This window comes from Eubalaena glacialis, chromosome 11, assembly GCF_028564815.1.
Source record: "Eubalaena glacialis isolate mEubGla1 chromosome 11, mEubGla1.1.hap2.+ XY, whole genome shotgun sequence".
Taxonomy (NCBI): domain Eukaryota; kingdom Metazoa; phylum Chordata; class Mammalia; order Artiodactyla; family Balaenidae; genus Eubalaena; species Eubalaena glacialis.
Genome location: NC_083726.1, coordinates 11,849,501 through 11,873,334, shown reverse-complemented (window position 1 = coordinate 11,873,334; position 23,834 = coordinate 11,849,501). Strand labels below are relative to the sequence as shown.

The window sequence follows — 23,834 nt, the reverse complement described above, 5'->3', positions numbered from 1 at the left end:
GAGGCTGCGATAATGAGAGGCCCGCGCACCGCGACGAAGAGTGGCCCCCGCTCGCCGCAACTAGAGAAAGCCCTCGCACAGAAACGAAGACCCAACACAGCCATAAATAAATAAATAAATAATTTAAAAAAATATATATATATATACCACCCCAAAATACACCTCTTTGGTGTATGAAACATGAGAGAAGCTCTGAAAACTTAGTGTAAGTTACCTTTTTGGAAGAAACATTTACATTTATAAGGGAAATCTCTATTTGTAAGGGTGTCTCCCTCTCTGTACCAGGGAGAGTAGGATGGCTCTTAATCTCTAGAAACTCTTATCCAAGGAGAAGGTAAGGACTTAAATCTGCATAACAACCTTACCCACCTTTACTGTGCTTTTCATGGTCACCTCCCATAACTGACTCTCAGCCCCAACATTTTTTTTTTAATTTAATGAGTTTACATCAAAAAATTAGGTAGTCATTTTACATTTAAGGAATAAAAATCTTAAAAAAAAAAAAACAATACAGAGAGTAAGGGGATTTTAACCAAGTTTACATTTCTTTTTGCTACGGTTTTTAACAATTCATCTCATCATACTGCAATGTGCAAATGCATTTGCAGCACCCATTACAATCATGAAACTAAATTTAAGGAAGTACATTGTTACTAATGGCCCTCAGAGGAAACTGATTTACCTTCTATTAAAAACTCTACAGTGTATAAGCATTACGTAATAATGCTACTTAACCACCATTTTTCACAAGAACCATCACCAAAGTTTTCTGGAAATGAGCCCACAAAAGAATTAAATATTTAAAAGGTGAAATGTTCCTTATTTTAACTTTAGCAAGATCTTTCTTTTTCATTGTTAAGAAACACTTTAAGAGTTTTAAAGCAAAAGCTGTTAAGAGTAGAGTCCAGATAGCTAAAACTGTAATCCTGAGTTCAAGCTTACACATACGTCTTTTGTAAATAGTTCTCAATAAAATATTCTCTCTCCCCAGCCCCTTGCCCCTAATCTTGAATCTTTTCTTACAAGACTTTGGTCAAGAGTAGAAATATAACCAGGCAGATGTATATGCCGTACAACAGCAAGAATGGTAAAGCCCAACAAATGAGTTTGAGTTTTAGAAATAGAAGGCAATTAAAATGTACTCAAAGTTACATTAAGAAAAGCTTTCACTGGGTAATATTGAAACAGTCACAAAGGTTAAGAAAATACTGATATCAAAGTGCAAATGATTACAATGTTAAAATAGACAAAAACTACTATACAAGAGCCTCTTTTAAAATGAAAAATAAAGAACACAACACACACACGAGTGTTTTCCCGTTCTACTCAAGAATCTTAGTCTTTATATTCATAGGGTTGGTTATGTTGACATCTAGTAGAGTTTCTTATGACATCTGACGAAGTCTCATTCCAATTTCAGATGGTGGCTCTTCTCTAAGGAACCTCTTGGTTTCGGTCACATCTTGGTCACTGTACAATTTCAAAGTAGTGCAGTATCGCCATGACGTGCTGAGGCGTGAAGACGTATCCCGTGTATAGTGCCATCCCCACATGGAAACCAGCATGGAATTGAATACAGTCCGCTCCCAGGGCTCCAGCATGTAGAGTGCCATGACCGGCAGCTACTGGTAGTAGAACCAGGACATCTGCTTCCAGGCCCGCACCAGCGCCATCCCTGCCACGCACCTCCCGTGTTGCAGCCAATCGTCAGTCTGTCCAGCCAGAAGAGTTACTCAGTTTCTTGGGAATCTCCCACATATACAGAAGGTATACATGTTACTAAACTTTTGTTTGTTTTTCTCCTGTTAATCTGTCTTATGTCAATGCATTTCCCTGGAGGCATCATGCTGTTCCATGCTTCCCTCCAAGAAAACCCTTCCTTTGCACACACTCAGACATATGCTCATCCTTCAAAAAGGTACCTCTTAATGTCCTCCCTCTGACTTCTCTACTGATTACTTAATCTTTCTGAGCTTCAACTTCTTCAGCTGCAAAATGAGGATAAATTAATGCTCACCTCACTATGTTATTGTGAGGGTCCAATGAGTTAATGTCTGTACAACGCTCAAGACAGTGTATTGAACAAATTCATCTGACTGTGTTCAGCCACGCTCGTGCTCCGAGTTCCACGAGAGCCGGGCTCTTCTTTCTCCGCCGTGCATATCCTGCGCCTGGCACAGGTGCTGATTTTTTGTTCTCGGTGGTGAATGAGTGAATTTCAGGTGGTGGGGGGAGGGGTGGAGGCGGTCCCTCACGGGAATGGCCACCACTCACATTGAAAAAATAGACCACGCATCTGCTGGGATGTAGCATCTTCTGCCTTTCCCTCCACAGCCTCCCCAGGGAGCTTCAGGGCACCCCGGGAGGGGTGTAGGATAGCTATCGATCCCCTTGTCCAGGTGAAGCTCTGAGGCATGCAGAGGTGAAATTACACAGTGACAGGCAGAGTCAAGACTCGTCCCCTTTTAGCACTCAAGGTCCTGTGTCCCGGGGACCCCCTTAAGTCTCAGGCAAACCAGGATGGTTGGTCATTCCAGATCAAGTTCCAAACCCTAGTCTGTGAGGAACCCCACCTCCGCCCTCCTCTGGGCCCGTGTCATTGTCCCCAAGTTTTTTAGTGAGTTTCCTGAAGAGGAGACAATGCCCTCCAGTCCAGAGGGTCTGGGCCGCTAAAAAAAATCAGTCTCCGTCTTACTCTTTCTTACTCACTCCAAAATTCGAACTCACAGCACAATCGGGATGCGGGGGGAAGAGAAGGGCGCAGACTTGGGGCTAGGAGTTCAGCTCACTTTGACAGACTCATGGCCACTCCTGTGACTGGAGAAGGAGGCTCCTCAGGGCTCTCAGGCTGGCGGGGGAGAGGGACGTGTGGACCCGTGGCATCAGTCTGGTGGCTGGCCAGCTGGAGAAGGGTCTCTGAAGGGCAACCTCCTGACCTGGCCCCTCCCCAGCTGGCCTTTGGCTCCCACCCCATCTTCCTCCCCTCCCCTCGCTGGGGCCTAGATTCCTCTATTAACCAGGGAAAGGGAGATGGTCTCTGAGGGCCTTCCCGCCCTGAGGTTAGACTTGGGGCCAGCAGAGTGCTGGGAAATGCAGCCCCCAGAGAGGAGCCATCAGAGGTCAAGCCCTCTTGAGCAAGTGAGGGCACGGCCCGGGCCTCACGTGCGCAAAGAGACTCATCTTCCCAGGCTGCCACAGCCCGAGCAGACCCAGCTCCCGCCCCGCTGGCCTCATCCTCCTGGGCCACTGTCCAGGGCAGCTGCTTCTCTGCTGGTTCCCCAGAGGCCCCGGGGCCAGCGCCGGGACAGGGAGGGCCAGGGCTGGCCCAACACAGCCTGCCCTCCTTCCCCTTGCTGAGGAGGAGACACCCACCCTTGTGGCCTGAGACCTGCAGCCCTGACGTTGGCCTGGCTATGGCTGGGTGGTCAGGGCCAAATGCTGAGCGAACACCAGGCCCGCTGGGCAGCTGGTCCCCCACCTGTGGCCACCGTGAAGCCCCCTACCCCCTGGGCCACGTGGTACTCAGCAGGGCCAGCAAATGTGGACATGGAAGGCAAGGCCTTTTGGGGGGGACTTGGCAGGGAGAAGGCACCCCCAGGGGGACTATTTCCTGCTACCCTCACCTCCTGTAGAAATACTCTCTCCCCATCAACCTCCCTGCCAACCTCAGTCAAGAACAACCTCGAAACTGGCAGTGGGAACCCAGAACCAGCTCTGGATTCTCTCCTCTTGCTGGTTGACCCCAGGCAAGGCTCCCATCCTCTCTGGCTCCCTCTCCCTCTCCTGGTCCAGCCTCAGTAGATTCCTTCCCTTAGTTCAACATCACAGGGTCCCTGTGATGATTAATACAGGAAATAACATGAGAGCAACAAATACGTCTGTTTCATGGGGAGGGAGTACTTGGTGGCCCAAGAACACAGAGGTGCCCAAAGTCACATGGGAAGCGGCAGAGGTGCTGGAGCCCAGCCAGGCCTCCTAGGTGAGGAGACAGGGTCCTTTGTAATAGAGTCTGGGTGGTGGGATGAGGCTGAGGACCAGACCAGCCACAGGGCCTGGCATGGAACAGCTCCCTAGTAGGTGACACACTTCATCCGTTGCTTCACTCATTCATCTTGGGCGAGTCCTCTTTTGTGCCTGGCCCCATGGGAAGTGTGTGGGCATGGAAGGCAGCTCAAAGAGGTGAACTAGGAGGGGCTTAGAGAGGGCTGTGATCTTTGCAGCTGCGTTTTCTCAAAGCCTAGTCCACAATCCTCTGCATCTAAATCACTAGGGCTTTAAAAATGCACATTCCTAGGTCCTACCCCAGATCCATGACCATCACCAGATCCTGATAGAAATGGTTGCTTTGGGGACTTCCCTGGCAGTCCAGTGGTTCAGACTGCACACTCCCATTGCAGGGGGCCTGGGTTCAATCCCTGGCCAGCGACCTAAGATCCCGCATGCTGCACAGCGTGACCAAAAAAAAAAGAAAAAAAAAGAAAAAGGTTGCTTTGGACTTGGGGCATCTCACAAACGTCAGAATTTGGGGCATGGAACTTTTTCTTTTTAATAAATGTATTTATTTATTATTTTTGGTTGTGCTGGGTCTTCATTGCTGCACGCGGGCTTTCTCTAGTTGTGGCAAGCAGGGGCTACTCTGTTGCGGTTCGCGGGCTTCTCACTGCAGTGGCTTCTCTTGTTGTGGAGCACATGCTCTAGGCGCACGGGCTTCAGCAGTTGTGGCTCGCGGGCTCAGTAGTTGTGGCTCGCGGGCTCTAGAGCGCAGGCTCAGTAGTTGTGGGCATGGGCTTAGTTGCTCCACGGCATGTGGGATCTTCCCAAACCAGGGATTGAACCTGTGTCCCCTGCAATGGCAGGCGGATTCCTAACCAATGCGCCACCAGGGAAGTTCCAGGGCTGGGAACTTTCTAAGGCAAAGGTGGCAGGGACTAAAAGGTGGCTGGAGGTGGGTCGGGTCTGATGACATTCTTGCTGCTCGGCCTCCCCTCCCCCAAAGTAAACCAGCAGGTGAGAGGTGCAGGTGGAGGGCTACAGCTCAGGTTTCAGGCCTGGGGACACTCCTTCCGAGCTCTCAGCCACCATAAAATGCTCCCTTTGACCTGGGAGTCCCACATCAATAAAATTTAAAGGAAGAAATAAGCTCTGTGTGCAAACATGTTCATTCTGGCCTCATTTATAATGGATAAAAATATTAACTGGAAACTACCTAAATATTGGACCATGGGGGAAAGGTTAAGGGTGTGACCCTAGCTGAGTGACGTCCCCTGGTTGGGGATACACTAAAGGGTGGTCATGGGAATGCAGAGAGCCGCAGCTGTGGGGTGGTGGGAAGGCTGTACGGGAGGAGAGCGGGGACACCGGAGTCAGATTGTCTGGTTTACATCCTGGTTCTGCCCCCTTCCCAGCTGTGTGACCTGAGGCTGTAACTAAAGCCCTCTGTGCTTCAGTTTCCTCATCCATAAACTAGAGCTCATAATAGGACCTACCTCCTAGGATTATATGAGCACTGAAGGAGTTAATACACGGAGTGTTTACAACAGTGTCTAGAACCCCTGTGTGTTAGTCACTACTGTTAAACTATGTAAAACAGGCTGTTATGGGCTGAGTTGTGTCTCCCCAAATTCATCTGTTGAGGTCCTAACCCCCAGGACCTTAGGATGCGACTTTCTCTAGCACAGAAAAAAAAAAAAAAGAATGTGACTGTAGTTGGAGATGCAGCCTTTACAGAGGTAATTAAGTTAAAATGACCTGATCCAATATGACTGGTAGCCTTATAAGAAAAGAAAATTGGGATACACAAACAGACATGAGGGATGCACACACAGAAGAAAGACCTTGTGAGGACACAGTGAGAAGGCAGCCGTCTGCAAGCCAAGGAGAGAGGCCCCAGGAGAAACAACCCTGCTGACACCTTGATCTTGGACTTTCCGCCTCCAGAACTATGAGAAATAAGTTTATGTTTTTTAATCTACCCAGTCTGTGGTACTTTGTTAGGCAGCCCTAGCACACTAATGCACATGCCTAGAAAATTTTAACATGATGCTTACCACGTAACAGCACTATGTTCTAACATTACATTTATTATCTCATGTCAATCTCTCAACCATGAGGAGGTTATGTACTATCTTCCCATTTCAGAGATGAAGAAAACTGAGGCTTGGCTAGTGAGGGGGAGGGCTAGGATTGGAACCAGGTCTATGTGACTCCAAGACCCCATCCAAAGCCTGGCTCCATCCCCCTTGGTGGGGCCCCACTCAGCCCCTTGCACCCCCAGCTTTCCTCCTTGGACAGGTAGATCATGTACTTTCCCACCTCTGTGCCTTTGCACATGCTGTTCCCTCTGCCTGGAATGCTCTTCCTACTGCTTGCCTCTCTGGCTAACTCCTATTCAATTCTCCTAAAAAAACCATTTATTTATTTATTCAGGCTGCTCTGGGTCTTAGTTGCCGCACGTGGGATCTTCGTTGCCGCACGTGGGATCTTCGTTGCAGCATGCGGGATTTTTAGTTGTGGCATGTGGGACCTTTAGTTGTGGCATGCAGACTCTTAGTTGCGGCACATGGACTCTTAGTTGTGGCATGCATGCAGGATCTAGTTCCCTGACCAGGTATCAAACCCAGGCCCCCTGCATTGGGAACGCGGAGTCTTACCCACTGGACCACCAGGGAAGTCCCAACAAAACCCTTCTTGAACCTCACCTCCTCTCTGTGCTTTACCTGACAGCCCTGCAGATTTGCTCCTTTTCAGGGCTTCCAATCATTCTGTGCTTTATCTTCATGAAGGTAAATGTTACTTGTTTCTACTGTGGCTTTTATACTTTACATTGTATCCATGTGCTTGCTGTAAGCTTCTTGAGGGTGGGGGCTGTGTCCTCCTCTGCTTTGACTTCTAACTCCTAGCACCAGGCAGCCCAGAGAGGCATCCACACACACCGGCTGGCTGAGGTTAAGGGGTGGGGCTGCCATGCTGGGACTGGAGAGAATATTCCAGCCTTAGCAGTAGATCCTAAGCAAAGGAATATTCCGCCTCCTGCCCGGGGACTGGGTTGGGGAGGCAGATGAAAGAGAGGCCCAAAGTCCCCACTCTTGGCATGAGAACAGGGATCCTATGACCCCCCTGGGGGCAGCACAGTGGCAAAGGGAGAGGCAGAGGGGTTGGGTCGGGTCACCCCACCCTCCTTTCCCAGGGTGTGTCCTGGGCACATCACACCGCCTCTCTGGGCCTCAGTTTCCTCATATGTGAAATGGAAACAAGAGTTGCTACCTCAGGTGGGTGCTGGGGGGCTTAGATGTGGGTGGCACACCTGGCAGGGTGGGACACAAAGGAACCGATGCCGGATTGCCTGCTTGCCGGATGCTGAGGCAGGCAGCGGACCACAGACGGACAGCTACTTGCCTGTGGTCACGCGGGATGCCAGCTAAAGGTGGGGAACCAGCTCAGTCAGTGATCAGCAGCTGTGTAACTGTGGCGCCCTTGCTCACAAAAGGTGCTCCCATCCGTGGCTGTGTGTGGACAGCTGGCTCAGAGGCTGAGCGAGAGGCCAGTCAGACGTGGCCGGGAGGCATGGAGAACAGGGGACCAGACTCAGGGTGAATTCCAGTGGGCATTCTCCAAGGGTGAGGTCACCACCTAGCTCCCCAGGCTGCCGGAGCCACAGGCACCACTGAGCGAGCTCTAGAGCAGGAGGGGGTGGAGGTGGGGGTCAGAGCCAGGACACAGAGCCAAATAAATACAAGACCCAAGGCCTGGCACCACGACCGGCCCCTCCCATGGTGAGGTGCTGGGGTCCTTATCTCGGGAAATCTGGTGTTTCCTGTTTAAGATGTAGCTTAGAGTTGGGGGAAGCTGGGGGGAGGGGAAAAGCAAAGCAAAGGACATTTCTCAAGAGCCTGCTGGGTATACCAGCATGTTTAATCCTCATGATGACCTCATTCCGTGGTGACTGTTATTAGCCCCACTTTGCAGATGGTGCAATCGAGGCTCAAAATGGTGGAAAACTTTGCCCCAAAGACAAAACAGTATAGCTAATGGGTAAGAACACAGAGACTTCAGAATCAAACACATCTGAGTTCAGATCTGAGCTCCGACACCTGTTCATGCCAAGTTACTTAAGCTCTCTGGGCCTCAGTTTCCTCATCTGTAAAATGGTGATGATAGTCCCTACCTCCTTGGGTGGTTGTGAGGGCTAGGTGAGATGGCACAGGTGACACACACTCAGCGAGCGCTAGCCACCATCATCCCCATTTTGCTGATGTGACAACTGAGCCTCAGAATGGTGATGCCCACCACTGGTGGGTGGCAAGTTCAGGGTCTGAACCCAGATATGATTCTTCCGGCCCTACTTACACCACTGTGGACTGCCTGATGGTGGCCCCCAGCTTCCAAAAGGCTGTCAGAAGGTGGCTGAAGAGGCGAGGCTCCCAGATTTCCAGCAGAGACATGGAAGCCAGCCTGGGGACTGGGGTTCAGGGTCACGCCTGCAGCCGGTATTCCAGGCAGCAGAGAGGAACTGCGGCAGCATGCCTGGAAGCCTGGCTTGTCCGCAGCATCCTGCCCGCCGCCAACATTGTTCTCTGGACCCTCTCAGCCCAGGGGCTGAACGTTAGGGGTTTCCGGCAGCCTGGCCAAACTACCTTCACTTTCCGGAGAAGCCTTCGCCAGACAGCTGGGGTAGGGGCTGAGCTGGCCCCGAGCCCTGAGCCCCGGGCAGGGCGTGCTGGGAAGGGCACTGGCGCAGCCCCAGTAACATCCCCTTGACCTCACGTCCTGACCCCGGAGACTGCCCCTCTCAGAGACACGGCTGCCCTCCTCGCTCCTGCTCCTGGAGCCCAGGGAAGAAAATGCCGTGACTCATTTTCATTTTAGGGTTGGCTGAAGTCAGGGCACTCGGCTTCAGGTCCCCGTCACAAACATGCTGTGACCTAGGCAAGCCTCCCCCTCCCCGTGCCCTTCTGAGAGTCTAGATGATACCCCAGGCCCCCTCGCGCTCTGACATTCATTTAGGGTGACCCGCTACCCTTTGCTCTGTTGTCTTAGAGCGTGAGCTTCTCGGGGCTGTGGTCAGTTTCCCTCCCACGTTCATCGGCGTAGAAGGAACCACAGTAGTGACCACCATTCTTCCATCCAAATGTTTCTAAGACCTGCTAAGGCTCTTTGGTAGTGAGCATTCCCATCTGGAACAGGGTCTCGGCCATTCCGCTGATGTCACTCAGCGCTGTTTCCTCCTCTGTGTAATGGGGAGAACTGCCTGGCAGAGGAGTTGTAAGGGGTCACAGGAGAGAACATAAACTCTACAAACTGAAGCGTCCACCTCTGCCCCCCGCCTCCGGATCAACTGGATAAACTTGGTATTACGAGAATAAGTGTACAGAAGCCACACCCCAGGACGTCTCGGGGCTGAGGGGGAGCCCGTGGTTATGCCCCCTTTCCTGGGCTTTGCACGTATCTGTGCTTCAGAGGGGCGGGGGGTGTCCCCTTGACCCCAGCAGGGCTGCCAGGCCCCACAGCTGCATTGCCAACCCCTCTTCCACAGGCTCAGGAGCCCGAGGCACCCAGAGGGCAACGGTGGGGCCGACGATGCAGAGCCAGCGGTGTCCTGGTGAGATCAGCGCCGTGGAATTAGTCAGACGGGATCACCCTGAGGATCCTGCGCTCACAGCCAGTGACTCATGCCGCGTCCAGCCTCACAGGCGGAGAAGCCAGCCGGGGCGGCAGCACCAGCTCACCTCGCCCCGCAGCACACCTTTTAAGGAGAGGGCGCTCCAGGCAGCTCAGAGGCCTTTGCCAGCCCTTCTCCACACCTGCCCGGGGCGGGTGCAGGGGCCAGACCCCCACCTGGGTTCAAATCCGGCATTGCACTTTTCAGACGTAACCTTGGGCAAGTCGATTTCCTGGAACCGGTGCCTTCACTTGTAACATGGAAATAATTCTTGCCTCGCAAGAGAGGAACTAAATGAGGCAGCGCATATGCAAAGTGCTTGGCAGTGGGCACCTTTTAAGGAGTGGCAGAGGAGGACAGCGGAAAAGGCCCGGGCTCGGGAGTCAGGCTGCCCAGCTCTGAATTCTCGCCCCAACCCTTACTTGCTGGGCGTCTTTGAGTTACTCAGCTCTGCATCAGTGCCTCTTCTATAACGTGAGCTGACGCTGCCTGCCTTGTCAGCCAGTGGTGAGATTAGGATCACACACTACCTTCTGTAAGGTGATGGGGGAGGTGCAGGAGCAGGGCCAGCCCAGTGCCTGTGGACTTCGTGTCTTGGACAACGTCCCCACCCTCCCTTAGTGGGTCTCGTGCATGAATGCGAGCGACGATCAGTGCTTGCCTTGTGGGACTGCTGGGGGGGGCGGTGCTTAGAACAGGGCCTGGCACCCCGGAAGTGCCCTCTGAGCACTGGCTGTCCTTATTCATCTTACACATAGCTCTTGGCCTTTCTCCACGAATGCCAGTTGCTGGTTTACTTCCCTTCCACATGCCTGTGACAGATCCCAGGCCGGCGGCCTTCCAGAGGCCACAGGCCCTGCTTCTGAGCCAACTCCGCCCTCTGGCGCCAGTCACAGCAGCCTTCCCAAGGCAGTCCTGGGGCCGACCCCTCAAAGACGCTGCAGTAACACAGGCAGTTCCAATAAGAACACCAAGAACACTGAGAAGAGCGCACACAGCACCCCAGGGCCAAAGGGAAGGGTGCCGGGATACCCCTGCCGCCTGGCACCCAGCGAGCGGGCATCTCAGCTGGGCAAGTGAGCCAAAGGGCAGCTTGGCCACATGAGGAAGAAGAGGGGTGGGCTTTCCCAGCTGGCAAGCCTGGTGTGCCTGGCACCCTCCTCCACGGGCCAAAGCGGGGGCTGGGAACAAGAAGGGGCAGAGAGCCTGGCCCTGAGGCCTCGGAGTTCCTGTGCACACACACACAGGAAGGACAGCCCACCTCCCAATGGGCTGGGGTGGGGAGAGGGGCAGGCCGGGCTTCTGCAGGAGTGTGGGCCCGTCAGCAGAAGAGGCCCCCCGAGGATCAGTTATAAGAGCTCAGGCTGCAGAGGCAACCAGCTCTGGGTAGCAACCTGGGCTCTGCACCCTGACGGCCTCTGTGTCCTCATCTGCATAATGGGGACAACAAACACCCCTCTGCCTTACTTGTACGTAAAGGCGTCCTCAGAACAGCGGCCACCACTGAACACGGTATTAGTCACAGGAGGGGCTGGTCAAGGGCAAGAGGGTGGTGGGAGTCAGAGGAGAAAACAGGGGCAGAGCCTGGGAAGGGGCCACGGTGCTCCCAGGGCCCAGACAGAATGGAAGCTGTCGACAGTGCAAGCCCTAGTTTTATTGGTCCAGTTCTTTCCGTGAAGCCTCCTGCTTGGAGAACCAAAGGGCCAGCTAATGGTAAAGGAGGGTAGTGTCTCGAGCCTTTCAGAGGCAAGGGTTTGCAGGATGCCCCCAGTCCAACACACGTCCGCTGCCCCGGCGCCTGGGAGGAAAGAGGGAGGTGGCTCTTTGGGGGGTGGGGGGTGGGGTGTGGACACGGTAAGCTAGTGCAGGGCCCAGGGTCTGTTCTTCACAGCGGGAGGGAGAGGGGATCACATAAAGTTCTTTATTACAGACCTACAAAAAATGAGGGAATTATGTATATTACTCTCACTTGTTTGGGTTTCTTTTTTCCTTCTTCTTCTTTTTACAAAACAGCAGCAGGAAAGAAAAATGCAGGAGACAGATGAGCCAGGCACCGGGGTTCAGATCAGAAGGGAGCAGGGAGACCAAGCTGTTACTGCAGGCTGGCCCCGGGACTCTGTCCCGGCATCCTGGAAGCATGGCGACAAGCCCTAGAGGGAGCAGACAGAGAGTGGGTGGGGAGACGGCTGCCCCAGCTCGGCGGCGGCACTGCTCCTTGGGCAGCCACCCTGGCGGTCAGCCGGGTTGGGAGCACTTGAGGCTCCTGTGTTTGGAGGCCTGGTCTCCAAAGCACGGGCCCACAGGGGCCAGACAGAAGGAAGAGGCGGGAAGGGCCGGCACAGAAGGGCAGTGAGTTCTATCGGGGTGCCCACGGGAACACGGGGCCCAGGTGGGCAGGGGCAGCCAGGACGCTTCCCTGCTTGTCAGCCAATCAGCTTCTTCAGGAAGGCCTCCAGCTGGTCCTCATCCTTGATGCCCACGAACTTGTCCACCACGTCCCCATTCTTGATGGCCAGCACGGTGGGCACAGCTGACACCTAAGTGGAGGGGACAAAGGAGGCCAAGTCACTCAGAGGTGAGCTCTTCTTGACCGTTACTCCCAAGCTTTGGGGAGAGGGCTGGTGGCTTATGCAGGGCGGTGACTGCCCAAAGCCACGGGTGGGCCCCCTTCCCTTTGCGCAGGGGTACGGCACGGCCTGCAGGTCCAGCCCTGGAGAAACTTCTCCACTGTGGGCTCCCAGCAGTACCCTTCCTCCCCCAACTGTGTGACTGACTCACTGTCCCAGTGGTTTGGCTGGAATGACAGGAGAGATTAAAATAACCCGTGCAGCTGCAGGCCAGGGCTGGGGGCAGGGAGGAGCTGAGGGGCTGAGAGAACCGCCCCGAGGGGCGGCCTGGCACAGGGGGCACCAGGAGAATCTGAATCCTGCCCTTGCCGCTCATTAGCTGGGCGCCTTGGCCGGGTCACGCCACCTTCAGAGCCTTGGTGCCCTCTTCTGTGAAATGGGGATGAGTTTCTATGGTGCAGCTCTAGGACAGGGATTAAAGATTTGGATATAAAGCTGAGCGGTCAGGAGCTCAGGCTCTGGGGGGGCTGAGCCGATCTCAGGCCATTCTGGGCGAGCCATTTCACCACTCTAAGTGTCAGTGTTCTCACCAGCAAATGGAGATACTACGGGGGCTTATATTCGCGGGCATGGGGGCTGAACGGGATGATCTCTGCAAACTTTCAGCACAGCGCCCTGCACTTGGCACGGTGCCCGGCACACAGTGGGCACTCAACAAATGAAGGCCACAGAGGGCACGTCACAAAAGGAACATCCAGGGCCCCGCGCAACCTCTTTCAGCTCCACGCCACGATGGTTAACAGGGTCCAGAAATTCACTGACTCACACTGGGCAGCGTGGGAGGAGGGGCCCAGCCTTGTGAGCCTATATTTATTTATTAGGGGGGTTGGACATTCTTGGCCTGTGAAGCATTTTCTCAAGCTCCCCCAGGGGACCTGTACAGATCACATGGTACGTAAATGAGGCCCAAGACCTGCTCTGGCATCGCGCATTCTGCTGCCTGGGCTCCCCACCTGGCATCGTGGGCATTTGAAAAAACCACATAAACAGAACAAAATAAACAGAGACTTTTCTTACATACAAGTTAACTACAAAGTAACAACAGCGATTTCTACAAATCTACCAGTTCTTCACATGTCCTGAGTGCTGTCCTGCCCATGAGTCACCCTGGGAAGCCAGACCTAAGATTTAGAATGTTCTGACTGTGCATATGTCAGTTACAAAACAGAAGCGCGGGCCTGACCGGCCCAATCTCAGTACGTGGCAGGCTGTGCACCCCTCTTCTAATGGGCTTCGGGGACGAACGGAGCAGGTAAGATGACAAGAGTCCCTGTCCCTGTTAGTGCCTTCAGGTCCCCTCAAGGGCTGTCCTGGGGCTGCTGCTGGTGGCAGCTGACATACTTCCCAGAGGCAATGTGCAGGCAGACCCATCTGGTGGCGGGCTGACCACCACGTGTGCCCCTGCTCATGGCGCCACCACTGGCTCCGTCCTTCTCGCCCCTGGCACGTGTGATAGCATGAAGCGCAAGGCTGAGCACATGGCTGCCCCGTCTGCAGGCCCAGAAAGGTTCCTTCCAGGACGCAGTCCCTGGAGGCGCCCCAGGGCCCGCACATGCCGTCTCCTGCGCCCTCTACTGGTCTGTGGAGGCAGTGGCCTCACATCCGGCAGCTCTGAACTGAGGGCCAAGGCTCAGGCGCTACCTGCTCCACTTCGCCCATGCTGGGTCCCATGCTGTCCTGTGCTTCTTTAACTGAGATAAAACTGGATCTCAACGTCTGAGCAGTGGTCTAATTGTTTTTACCGTCCTCCCTCTAAGCAGGATGCTATGCTCACTGAGGTGGCTTGGACTAGACTCAATTTTTCTCCAGAAATCTAGATGATTCCCTTTACAATCGCATTTGTGTAAACTCACACATGTGCTTACACACACACAGACCACGCTGTAGTTGGGTGTACAGCAGACACGCTGCAACTGTATTTTCATGACAACCAAAATCTAGTCATTACTGATCAAGGGAGTTCTTTGAGGTTTGAGCCTAGACACACAGACACAGACAGACAGACAGACAGACACACACACACACACACACACACAGAGTCATGGGCTTGCCAGAAGCTGGATCTTCTAGGACACTGCAGGGATACCTGGGCTGTGACTGGACTTCCCTTACCCGCAAGGAGGAGGATGTGGCTTTGCTGACCCTGAGTTCGGCTCACAAATCTGGAAGGGCTGGTGCTTGTAAAGACTGCCTTAAATGGAAGTGCATAGGTCCCTGGCACATTCTTCTGGAAAGGCGATGCAAGTGTAAGGGGATCGCGGTGGAGCGAGAATTCAGCTCCCCTCTCAATTCTGGTGCCACTGAGGGAAGCAAGAGGCCGGAGAAGAGATGAAAAGATGCGCTAAGATGCGCTGAGCTCCTGCTCGCGAAGCCACCTGGAGGCTCCCGTGCTTGGCTAAATGCCCCGGGAACTCAGGAGGGGTACGGGTGTGCGTGTGTGCGTGTGTGTCTTCCCACCCACCTGCAGCCCCCCAGCCCACACTGCCACTGAGCTTGGTATCCCTGCCTGGTCTTCTCCCGTCTCACCCCAATTTCCTCCATTTGTGAAATGCGAAGGACCTCCCGAGGGACAGGCGGACAGGCACAGTGCTAGTTGTCACAGGAGACTGGTGACCTCCTCCTCAGCCAATTGCAGAACTAACACAAAGGAAAAGGTCACTGTCACCCCGGCAGCCACATACTGGTGCTTTTTAGGTGTCAGGGACGACCCGGACCATCTGTGTGTGCTGGCTCATCAACTCCTGCCTCAAGGCAGGCTCATTTTACAGATGACAAGACTGAGGCTCAAAGGCTGAGTGACTAAGCGACAGGGCTGGAATCGGAAACAAGATCCGTGTGACTTTGCTGTCGTGACATCAAACTACACTGTACCTCGGCCCAAGAGCAAGGGATTGGAGATAAACATTGAGTCCCAGCAGGGCACGGAAGGATGTGTGGGGAAGCATTAAAAGGATCTCATGCTTCAAATGAAAAGGCCAAATGCTTTGTAGAAGCTTTTGGATACAGGAGGGTTCTTGGAAAAACTATTACTGAAAGAATCGAATCCAACTATATGACATCCTGGAGAAGGCAAAACTACGGAGATAGTAAAAAGATCAGTGGTTGCCAGGAGTTCAGGCGGAGAAGGGAGGAAAAGGTCAATCAGAGAGGATTTTTAGGATGGTGAAACTCTTCTGTATGAGACTGTAACGGTGGATACGTGTCATTATACATTTGTCCAAACCCACGAAATGTACACCACCAGCGTGAACCCACTCGCTGACGGCACCTCCCCTAGAAGGCCGGCCCAGAGCTTCAGGGCTTTCGCTCCCTGATGTTTGGTCCTGGACTCCCAGCAGTGGTATCACCTGGAAGCTTGTTAGAAATGCAGAATCTTGGACCCTTCTCGGACCCACTGTATCATAATCTGCTTTTTAACAATATCCCAGGTCATACTCATGTTTGAAAGTGATTTAGAAAACTTTCAAAATAAGGGAATATGGTAATGACTGAAGTACTGTGCACTCCAGCTATGCATTATTTCAATGCTACTGAAATACTATTCAATGAACTGTCTATGAGGTTATATGGACCATTAAAAATTCAAATAAAAAATTCAAATAAGGTACCCCAAATACTGACAGTGGTTTGTTTCCATGCTAAGATTATTGCTATTTGGTTGTTTTTACAATGTTGTTTAAAGGGCATTCTCTGTAAGATGAGAAATAAAAGGATAAAACTCCAAGCGTGAGGTGAGCAGAAGCCCCAGAAGAAAGCATGAAGGGCCACACCCCGTTCCACGCTCTCCCCAGGCTCTGAACGACTGGGGAGCACCCAGCCAGAGGACCTGAGGAGACGGGGCAGCAGAGAGCTCTTCACCCCGCCAAGCCAGGCGGTGCAGAGTGGGGGGGGGGCACCCCAAGGCCCCGGGCCGCTTTCCCTTCCCTCTCCTTTGGGAGATGGTGAAATTCTAGGGTGGACAGTTGACTGAAGCATAGAGTGTGGAGGGAGGGGAAGAGGAACTTGTGTGAGGAGGGAGACTCACCCTGAGGGTGTGTGCTGGGCTTGGGGGGTGGCAGGAGAGCTGGGGAAGAATTATATTCCCTGAATATAACTTAAAGCAGTTTCTCCAAGTCCATCCACCATTCGGAAAAGGCCTTCAGGCTTTGGAGGAAGCTGTCCGAGGAGGTACTATGGATCTCTTAGCTGAAACTTCTTTCTCAGACTCTCTTCAAAACAACAGGTGTGAAGGAAGGAAGGAAGGAAGGAAAGGGGTCGGGGAGAGGTCAGGAAGAATCCCCACTGGAGCCTCCTAAACCCTGCAATGACGTCAGCCCAGGACCTGGCAAAACCAGGAGGCCGGGTCCAGGGGACGTGGGCCCAGCAGCCTTGAGGAATTTCTATGTGACGCCGCACTATGTGGACAGTGGACGGAGGGAGAAGACCCTACAAGAGGACCTCTCCCCCACCGCACACTTCCCAGGCTTAACCGCGGGGTTTCAGGGCCCGGCCGTACATCACCTGGAATGCAGGCTCCCTGGAATGCAGGTGGGGTGGCCTTGGGGACTCTCACCACCCGTGTGACCCCAGCTGGAGGAACTGGGTTATTCTTTTTTGTATCCTTACAGCTACTACAGTTGCTGGGACACGGTCGGTGCTCAGGATGTGCTGGCCTAAGTTCCACTGCCTGAGGCTGAAGCTGAAGCTCAGGAGGGAGGGAGCCTAAGACACCTGGAGCCTGTCCATCACCCTGGGGTGCCCAGAAGCTCCGGCCCTAAGCTCACACCAGAAGGCCACACCCTCACTCCCACAGCTGCCGTGGGTCTCTGGGGGAGGGATGGGCAAGCAGTGAAACCTAGGGGCCCCTAAATGGTCAGACAAGTACCCCCTTGACTGGGCAATCAGTGGGAGAGCTTTTGAAAACAAAAACAAAAACAAACTACAATTCATTCCTTCCCTCGAGCCCTCGTAAGCGGCCCCCAGTCACCCAGTGTCATGGATAGTCTTACTTTGGTAATATCCCCCCAACCACCTGCAGTCGTCATCCGTGGCTCTGCCTGCTCAGCATCTTTTTCCTTTGCCCCTGGTCAGGGCAACCAGCTTTTCCTTTGAGTGACCACCCCCAGCCCCAGCTCCGAGGGCAGCCAGCCTATTCTCACCCCTGCCCCCATCCCTTTCCTGCCACAGGGACCAGCCGGAGGATGGGCATCTCTACTTCGCCTGATCTAGACAGAGTCGAGCCTGGACTTCCAAACTCTGAGAAAGAGAGATGCCACCTCTTTCAGTCACTTATTACCAGGGAGGGATGAAGGTTCACTCTGGCCAGATCTAGATGTTCAAGAGAACCAGAAATCTGGATGTTCCCGTGAAATCTTCTGAGTTTTAAATAACAGCATCTGAATCAGCATTTAAAAAAAAAACAAAAACACTTCGTGGGCCAGACCAATCAAGCTAGTGAGCCAGATGTGGCCCACAGGCCACCAGGGGCGACCTTGGCTCTGGAATAATGCTATCCAGGCCCCTTCCAATTTGGCGGCAGTCGGCTTTCCCAGCTGCCTGTCCTCTCACTGCTTGCTTGGCCCTTCCCCGTGGCCATCCAGCCACAATGGACCGCTCCCCTTTCTCCAGCTACAACGTGGTCTCCAAGGCCCAGAGGATGCTCCACACCCCACGCATCTCCTGCTCCTCTTCCTCTGGCAAGCTCTGCTCCAGGCACACAGGCCCTGATGTTCTGTGAGCAAACGTGTGAGACCCTGACCTCAGGGCCTTTGCAAAGGATGTCTGCGCCACTGGATCGCTCTTCCAAAGAGCGGCATGGCTCGGTCCTTACTCCCTCCAGGTCTTTGCTCAGCTGTCAGCTTCTCAGCGAGGCCTTCCCTAGCCCACCCTTTAAAAAAGGAAACCCTCCCCAGCCCTGTGCCCAGCACTCCCACCCCCTCTTCCTGATTTCTTTTTCTCCACGGCACTTATTATCTAAAACAGGGATCAGCGAACTGTGGCCCACAAGCCAAACCTGCTGCCCGCTGCCTGTTTTCGTAAATGAAGTTCTACCGGCACGCGGCCACGCCCATTTGTTTAGATACTTTCTATGGCTGCTCTCCTGCTACAAGACAGGTGAGTATCGCAACAGAGACCAATGCCCTGCAAAGCCTCTAACATGTACCACCTCGTCCTTTAGAGAACAAGTTCGTGGATGCCCAATCTGAAATACTAGCATGTAGGCTCCACAAAGGCAGGGATTCTGTCAGCTCTGTTCACTGCCACATCCTCACCACCAAGTAACAGCCCTGGCCTTGAAGGGACTCTGAACACATGTCTGCTGAAGGAATGCACAAGCCAGTCAGACACAGAACAGCTCACGTCTTTGTGTTTGCTGTGCTCTCGGCCCTGCCTTCTTCTCTGTGCACCCTTCACGGCTCTGCTCAGAGGGTCCCTCTAACGTGACGCATTCCCTATTCCCTTTACTCCCCCACCCCAACCCCGGGGACAAGGAGCTCATCTTAGTTGCGCCAGAATCATGTACGCCTGGCACGCCGTAGGGCTCACAGATGGATGGATGAATCCATGAATGAGGGAGGGCATCAATTTCCCAAGATTCCGAGAAAAACCTGGTGTTTGGGGTCACACATCCCACTGCCTAAAGGTGGTGAAAAGAGACAGGAGGCTCAGAGGACCAAGGGAGTCACATCTGAAGTGCTCTGAACCCCTGAGATCTCTAGAAAGAATCAAGACACCCCCTTACTGACTCCCTGGTGGCCCCCAAGACGTCTCCAGCTATCCTGTGGCCCCAAGCATCCCCACACCAGTTGCCCTGTGGCCATCCCCTGCCGAAACATACCTCATACTCTATGGCGAGGTCTGTGTGGTCGTCAATATCCACCTTGGCCATCACCACCTTTCCATGCTGCTTGGCCACCACCTTCTCTAACCTTGGCCCCAGGATCTTGCAGGGACCACACCACCTCGGAAGGGGAAGGAGAAGCATCCCGTCACAAAAGCGCTCGCCAATCAATCTACGGTTTCCCAGGACCTTCCCTTGACCCACATCTTTCCGAGGGACTGTCCGGCCTCATCACCTCTGCTTACAGTGTGTGGATGTTAACCTGTAATGCTGACATGCCAGGTAACTCCAGGAGACTCTGCAACTGGGGAATTTTTACAGGTCCTGGATTTCTAAAACACAGGCCTCAGCCTAAGACTCTTAGAAAGATTATTTCACTGTATCTAAAAGAAATACACTGTCACATAGATGAACATGGGATTTGAAGTTAAAAGGTTTAGGTTCAAAGACAGGCTCCTGCCAACCAGCTGATTGTTCTGAAGCCTCAGTTTCCTCATTTGAAAGCGAGACTCTGGATCTCGAAGCTATGATGAGAAATCAACTAAGGCAATGTGGATAAATACGCGTTGTAAGCTGCAGAGTTACTTCAAACACCTCACGGACTCAGAACTAAGGGAACGGAAACCAGTAGCTAGGGAGTATCTACGACTGCCAGCCACTGTGCCAGGACCTTCTCAGCTTTTACTACACAGAACCCTCAACCCTGCAAAGGAAAAGAAAACGTCTTCCTAAGAAACTGAGGCCCAAACAAGTTATGAGACTTGTGCAAGGTCTGGGACTGCATCCAAGGTTGTGTGCCAAGTGTCTTCTTTTAGCCCCAGGTTACTCTGTGATCCCCCAGGCCCTGTGTCAACTTCCATCACTGCACTAACACAGGTGTTCCCCTCTAGGTGGTTAAGCCTAGGCTGTCATCTCTAAGTATGTGGCACTAAGGACAGTGCCTGGCACTGAATGAACAAACTCACCCCCTGCTTCCTTTCTGGGGAAGAAGACAAGGCATCACCCCACTTTTCATCCATTTTAGAAGCCTTCTCCGGTATGCTCATCAGACCAGGAGGGCAGAACAGCTCTGCCTTCCACGAACCCCCGACTGGTGACTCCTATTTTATTCTCAGCCTTTAAACCCTTTGCACTCAGAGATTTCAATGAACTCACAACACCTAAAAACCCAGTCTGCAAGACCTTATCTCCTATCAAAGTGAAGAGAGGGAGGCAGAAGGACACCACATGGCCTGCCCAAGGCAACATGGTGAGTCAGAGAAAGAATGGGAAAGAAAGCAAAAGAATCTGTCAGTGGTTTGCGCAAAAGGCCTTCCAACTTCTAACTCAGGCTACACTGGCTTCTTTCAGGATGCCCCATTCTGAGGGGTTTTTCCAGTAGTTTTGGAGTCAGGCATCTAGCCAGGCTTCAAAGGTCCGGAAATGAAGAAGGCCAGGCCAACAATCAGAAGGCCATAGACATTTAAATATCCCTAAAACAAACTCACACAGCACTGGAAAGAAACTCCTGCCCATCCCCTGCATGTCTGGGCACCACTGCGGTGGCACTGGTAACTTTTTGCCAGCCCTTCCCAGGTTAGGTGGCAAGATGTTAAAATAAAATCATCTCTCTAACGGGCCAGGAACTGGTATACACCAAAAGTCAGATGATGCTGGAGTCATATTTTTCCTGCTTTGGTCCAAGTTGAAGATGACCGGGGCCATTCGGGCAGTGAGATACAGAATGTAAGTGTTTCGCAGCACCAATCACAGTGAGTTTTGAAGACTATTTACCAGTTCGTCTCCTGCCAAACTATACTTAATCTTTGACAGAAGGGATTGGGTCTCATCAATCTTTGGAATGAGTCTACATATGAAAAGAATCAAATGTAGTACTGAGACACAGCAGGCTCTCAATAAACAAATACCTGAACAAGTGATACCCCAGTCTTCTGCCAACTCCCAGGACTCACTGTGCATGGAAATCCACAACCACTGGTGTCTCACTGTTGACAACTCGGTCTTGAAAGTCTGGTCCATCCTGGATGTTAAAGGTCGTTGTACAGACTCTGGTGGTGTATATTGACCGGGCTTGGCTGGGTGTTACTGTCAGGTTATTAGGACTGCGCTGTGGGGTCTGCAGGGCCCTGGAGGCAAGGGGCGTCCACCGACTCTGAGAGGGCTTCCTGCAGATTACGGAGGCCAGGAACCTCCTCAGGAGAAGCCGCTGCGCCATCTGTGAGGGGAAGAGGCAGGAAGAGTAGGGGCAGTCAATACACCATTAAAAGAGATGTATATGGGAAACTCCGAGGCTCAGGAAAATTGTGACATGTCCAAAATAACCCAATTATTAAATGAGAATCAACGTTGGAACCCACGGCGGTCTGAGAAGTCCTTACTCTATCGATTACTCTTTTTCAAAGTGTTTTAATGGGAAATTTAGGACAAAGGGGGTGGCTGTCGAAGGATCAGGAAAGAGGAACCGCAACAATTCAAGGAGAAACGAAGAGGCACGGGGTAGGAGGGGGGAACTAAAAAAGGAGGAACGTGTGTGTGGAAGGAGCTGGGGAACTGGACGCCACCAGGGACCAGGGACCCCGGCTCCCCGGATAGCAGGTTCCCCCAGCCCAGGGTCTCTGCCCGCTCGGCCGCCGGTCCGCACAGGAGCGCGCCGGCAGAGTGCCTCAGCCGCCTCGACACCACCTCGAGCCACCCCCACGGGCCTCCTACCTCCCTGCAGCGAGAGCGGAGGGATGCACAGCTCGGCCCTCCCCACCGGTCAAGGGCACTTCTGTTGTCACTTCCTGAAGGGAGGGCCTTTAACGTCACTTCCGGGGACAGGCTACCTGGAGCAAGCCTCTCTGCAACGTGACGGGAGGCGGGGGCGAAGCCTCAGTTAGGAATCGGAAGAGAAGGGCTGTTGGAGGGAGAGACCGGAAGAGGGGCGGGCCCTTAGGGGAGGGACCGGCAAGGGGGGCGGGTCCTCAGGGGGAGGGACCGGAAGAGGCAGGCGGAGCCCCGGAGGAGGGTCCGGAAGAGGAGGGGAAGGAGGAGGGAGCGACAGGGAGGTACTAGTTGGAGGAGAGGGGTGGGAGGGAGGGGTGGTTTTGGAGTTTGCAAACTCTTGTTGCAGTATATGTCAGCCAGACTCGCACCCCTTTGTCTCATTGTCTCAGTGCGGTTTCGGAGCAACAAGAGGACGCTTTGTGGCCGTTGTCTGTCACTTGCGACTGTATAACCTCGTGGTTTCGGGCAAGTCACCATGCCCCTGGGGGCTTCTGTTTCCCAATACGTGACATGAATGGCTGGGCTTGTCCTCCACCCAGGCTCCTCAAGCTTGTCTCTTTGGAGTGCTGGGGAACTGGGCCCGGACAAGATGCCAGATGGTGGTAGTACTTGGAGGGCCTGCCCTTGAGGCCCCACAGAAAGTGTGGTGACCTGTGAACCTGCTTGGGCCTGGGCCTTGCTTTCAAACCCATTGTCACCGTCATGGATAACAGGGGTCCAGGCACCTGTGTGTCCCAGGCTGGTGTCACAGTCACCCCTTGTCTCCCCTGCACCCTGTACCTTACCTTACAACCATTCCTGACCTGTTCTATGAATACATCAATGCCTTTTCCTTCCTCCTTGCCTTTGCTAAATTTGAAATGCTTTTTTCTCTGTCCACGTGGTAGAACACTTACTCATCACCTCTTCTTTGAGCAGCATTAATTGCCTCCTTCTCTCTGGTGCTTTGTTCATGACTCTTAGTAACACAGTGCATAGTGTCTGTCTCTTCCACGAGACCATGTGCTTCCTGTGAGTAGGGATTTGTAGCTTTTACACATCTCCATATGCCCAGCACCAACCTGATACCGTGCCTGGCTCACAGAGGATGTTCCATAGATGCTTATTAAACCAAGTATCTTTTGATATCCCAGGGAGCAGTTTATAGTCTGAGAGGTTACATGACTTGTCCAGGGTCATGAAGCAGGTAAATTGGCAGAGCCCTATCTCACACCTCCACTGCAGCCAGTGGGAATCACAGAACCATAGTTCACCTAAATGTCTCTCCCATCCCTGCGCTTTGTACTTGCTACTCCCTACGACTGGAAGGCTTTTCCCTCTACTGTTCATCTGAGAAAATGCTACCAGGTACCAGATGAGGCTTCATCTCTGGAGACACAAACCTGATGCTCCTCGAGCAGGGGTAGATTCCCTCCACTGAGCTTCCACATCCCCTGTGTGTCTATCAATCACCAGACTCAGTACCCTGGATTGTTGCAGTTTCTTTATTCCTCACTCACTATAAGCACCTGGGGGTCTCTGTCTCTCCATTGCTTACTTGGAAGGCAGCTATGCTCACCACTCTATCACCAGTGCGTCAATGCTTACTTTGGGGCTTGGAGCATTGTAGTAGGTGCTCAGTGATTATTTGTTCCGTGAACAAAGAGCAGGGACCCAAATCACATCTTTGACTCCAAATCCTATTTCCCCCACCACATTGCATGGGCCCATTGTGCCCTTCCAAAATCATTGCCATGTTTTTCTCCAGCTCATCTTGGCCACATCATGCTGTTATTTGTCCTCTGTCCAACTGGCAGGTTCACTGCCTCACTCCCCAGGCAGGCAGGGCCACAGCCACAGCTGTGCAGGGACCTTCCTCTGGAATGGGGTGATGGACTCCTTGGAACAGGTTCACATCCCCTGGTCAGCCTTCCACTAAATAGAGTTCCTCATCCATCACAGGCAGGAGACCAGGGGAGGGCGT

General features: G+C 53.0%; 1 protein-coding gene and 1 pseudogene across 1 annotated transcript; both read right to left on the bottom strand.

Annotated features, from left to right (window-relative positions):
* Nucleotides 1–1,467: 1,467 nt before the first annotated feature.
* On the bottom strand, nt 1,468–1,676 carry LOC133101393 (serine palmitoyltransferase small subunit A-like; annotated as a pseudogene).
* A 9,616-nt stretch (nt 1,677–11,292) lies between these two features.
* On the bottom strand, nt 11,293–21,915 carry TXN2 (thioredoxin 2). The gene is made up of 4 exons (XM_061204838.1): nt 21,815–21,915; nt 21,058–21,320; nt 19,103–19,226; nt 11,293–12,195 (listed from the first exon to the last, which is right to left on the bottom strand). Exons 2-4 carry the CDS (start codon nt 21,318–21,320, stop codon nt 12,082–12,084), a joined length of 501 nt encoding a protein of 166 aa, XP_061060821.1. The 5' UTR covers nt 21,815–21,915; the 3' UTR covers nt 11,293–12,081.
* Between the last annotated feature and the right edge of the window lie 1,919 nt (nt 21,916–23,834).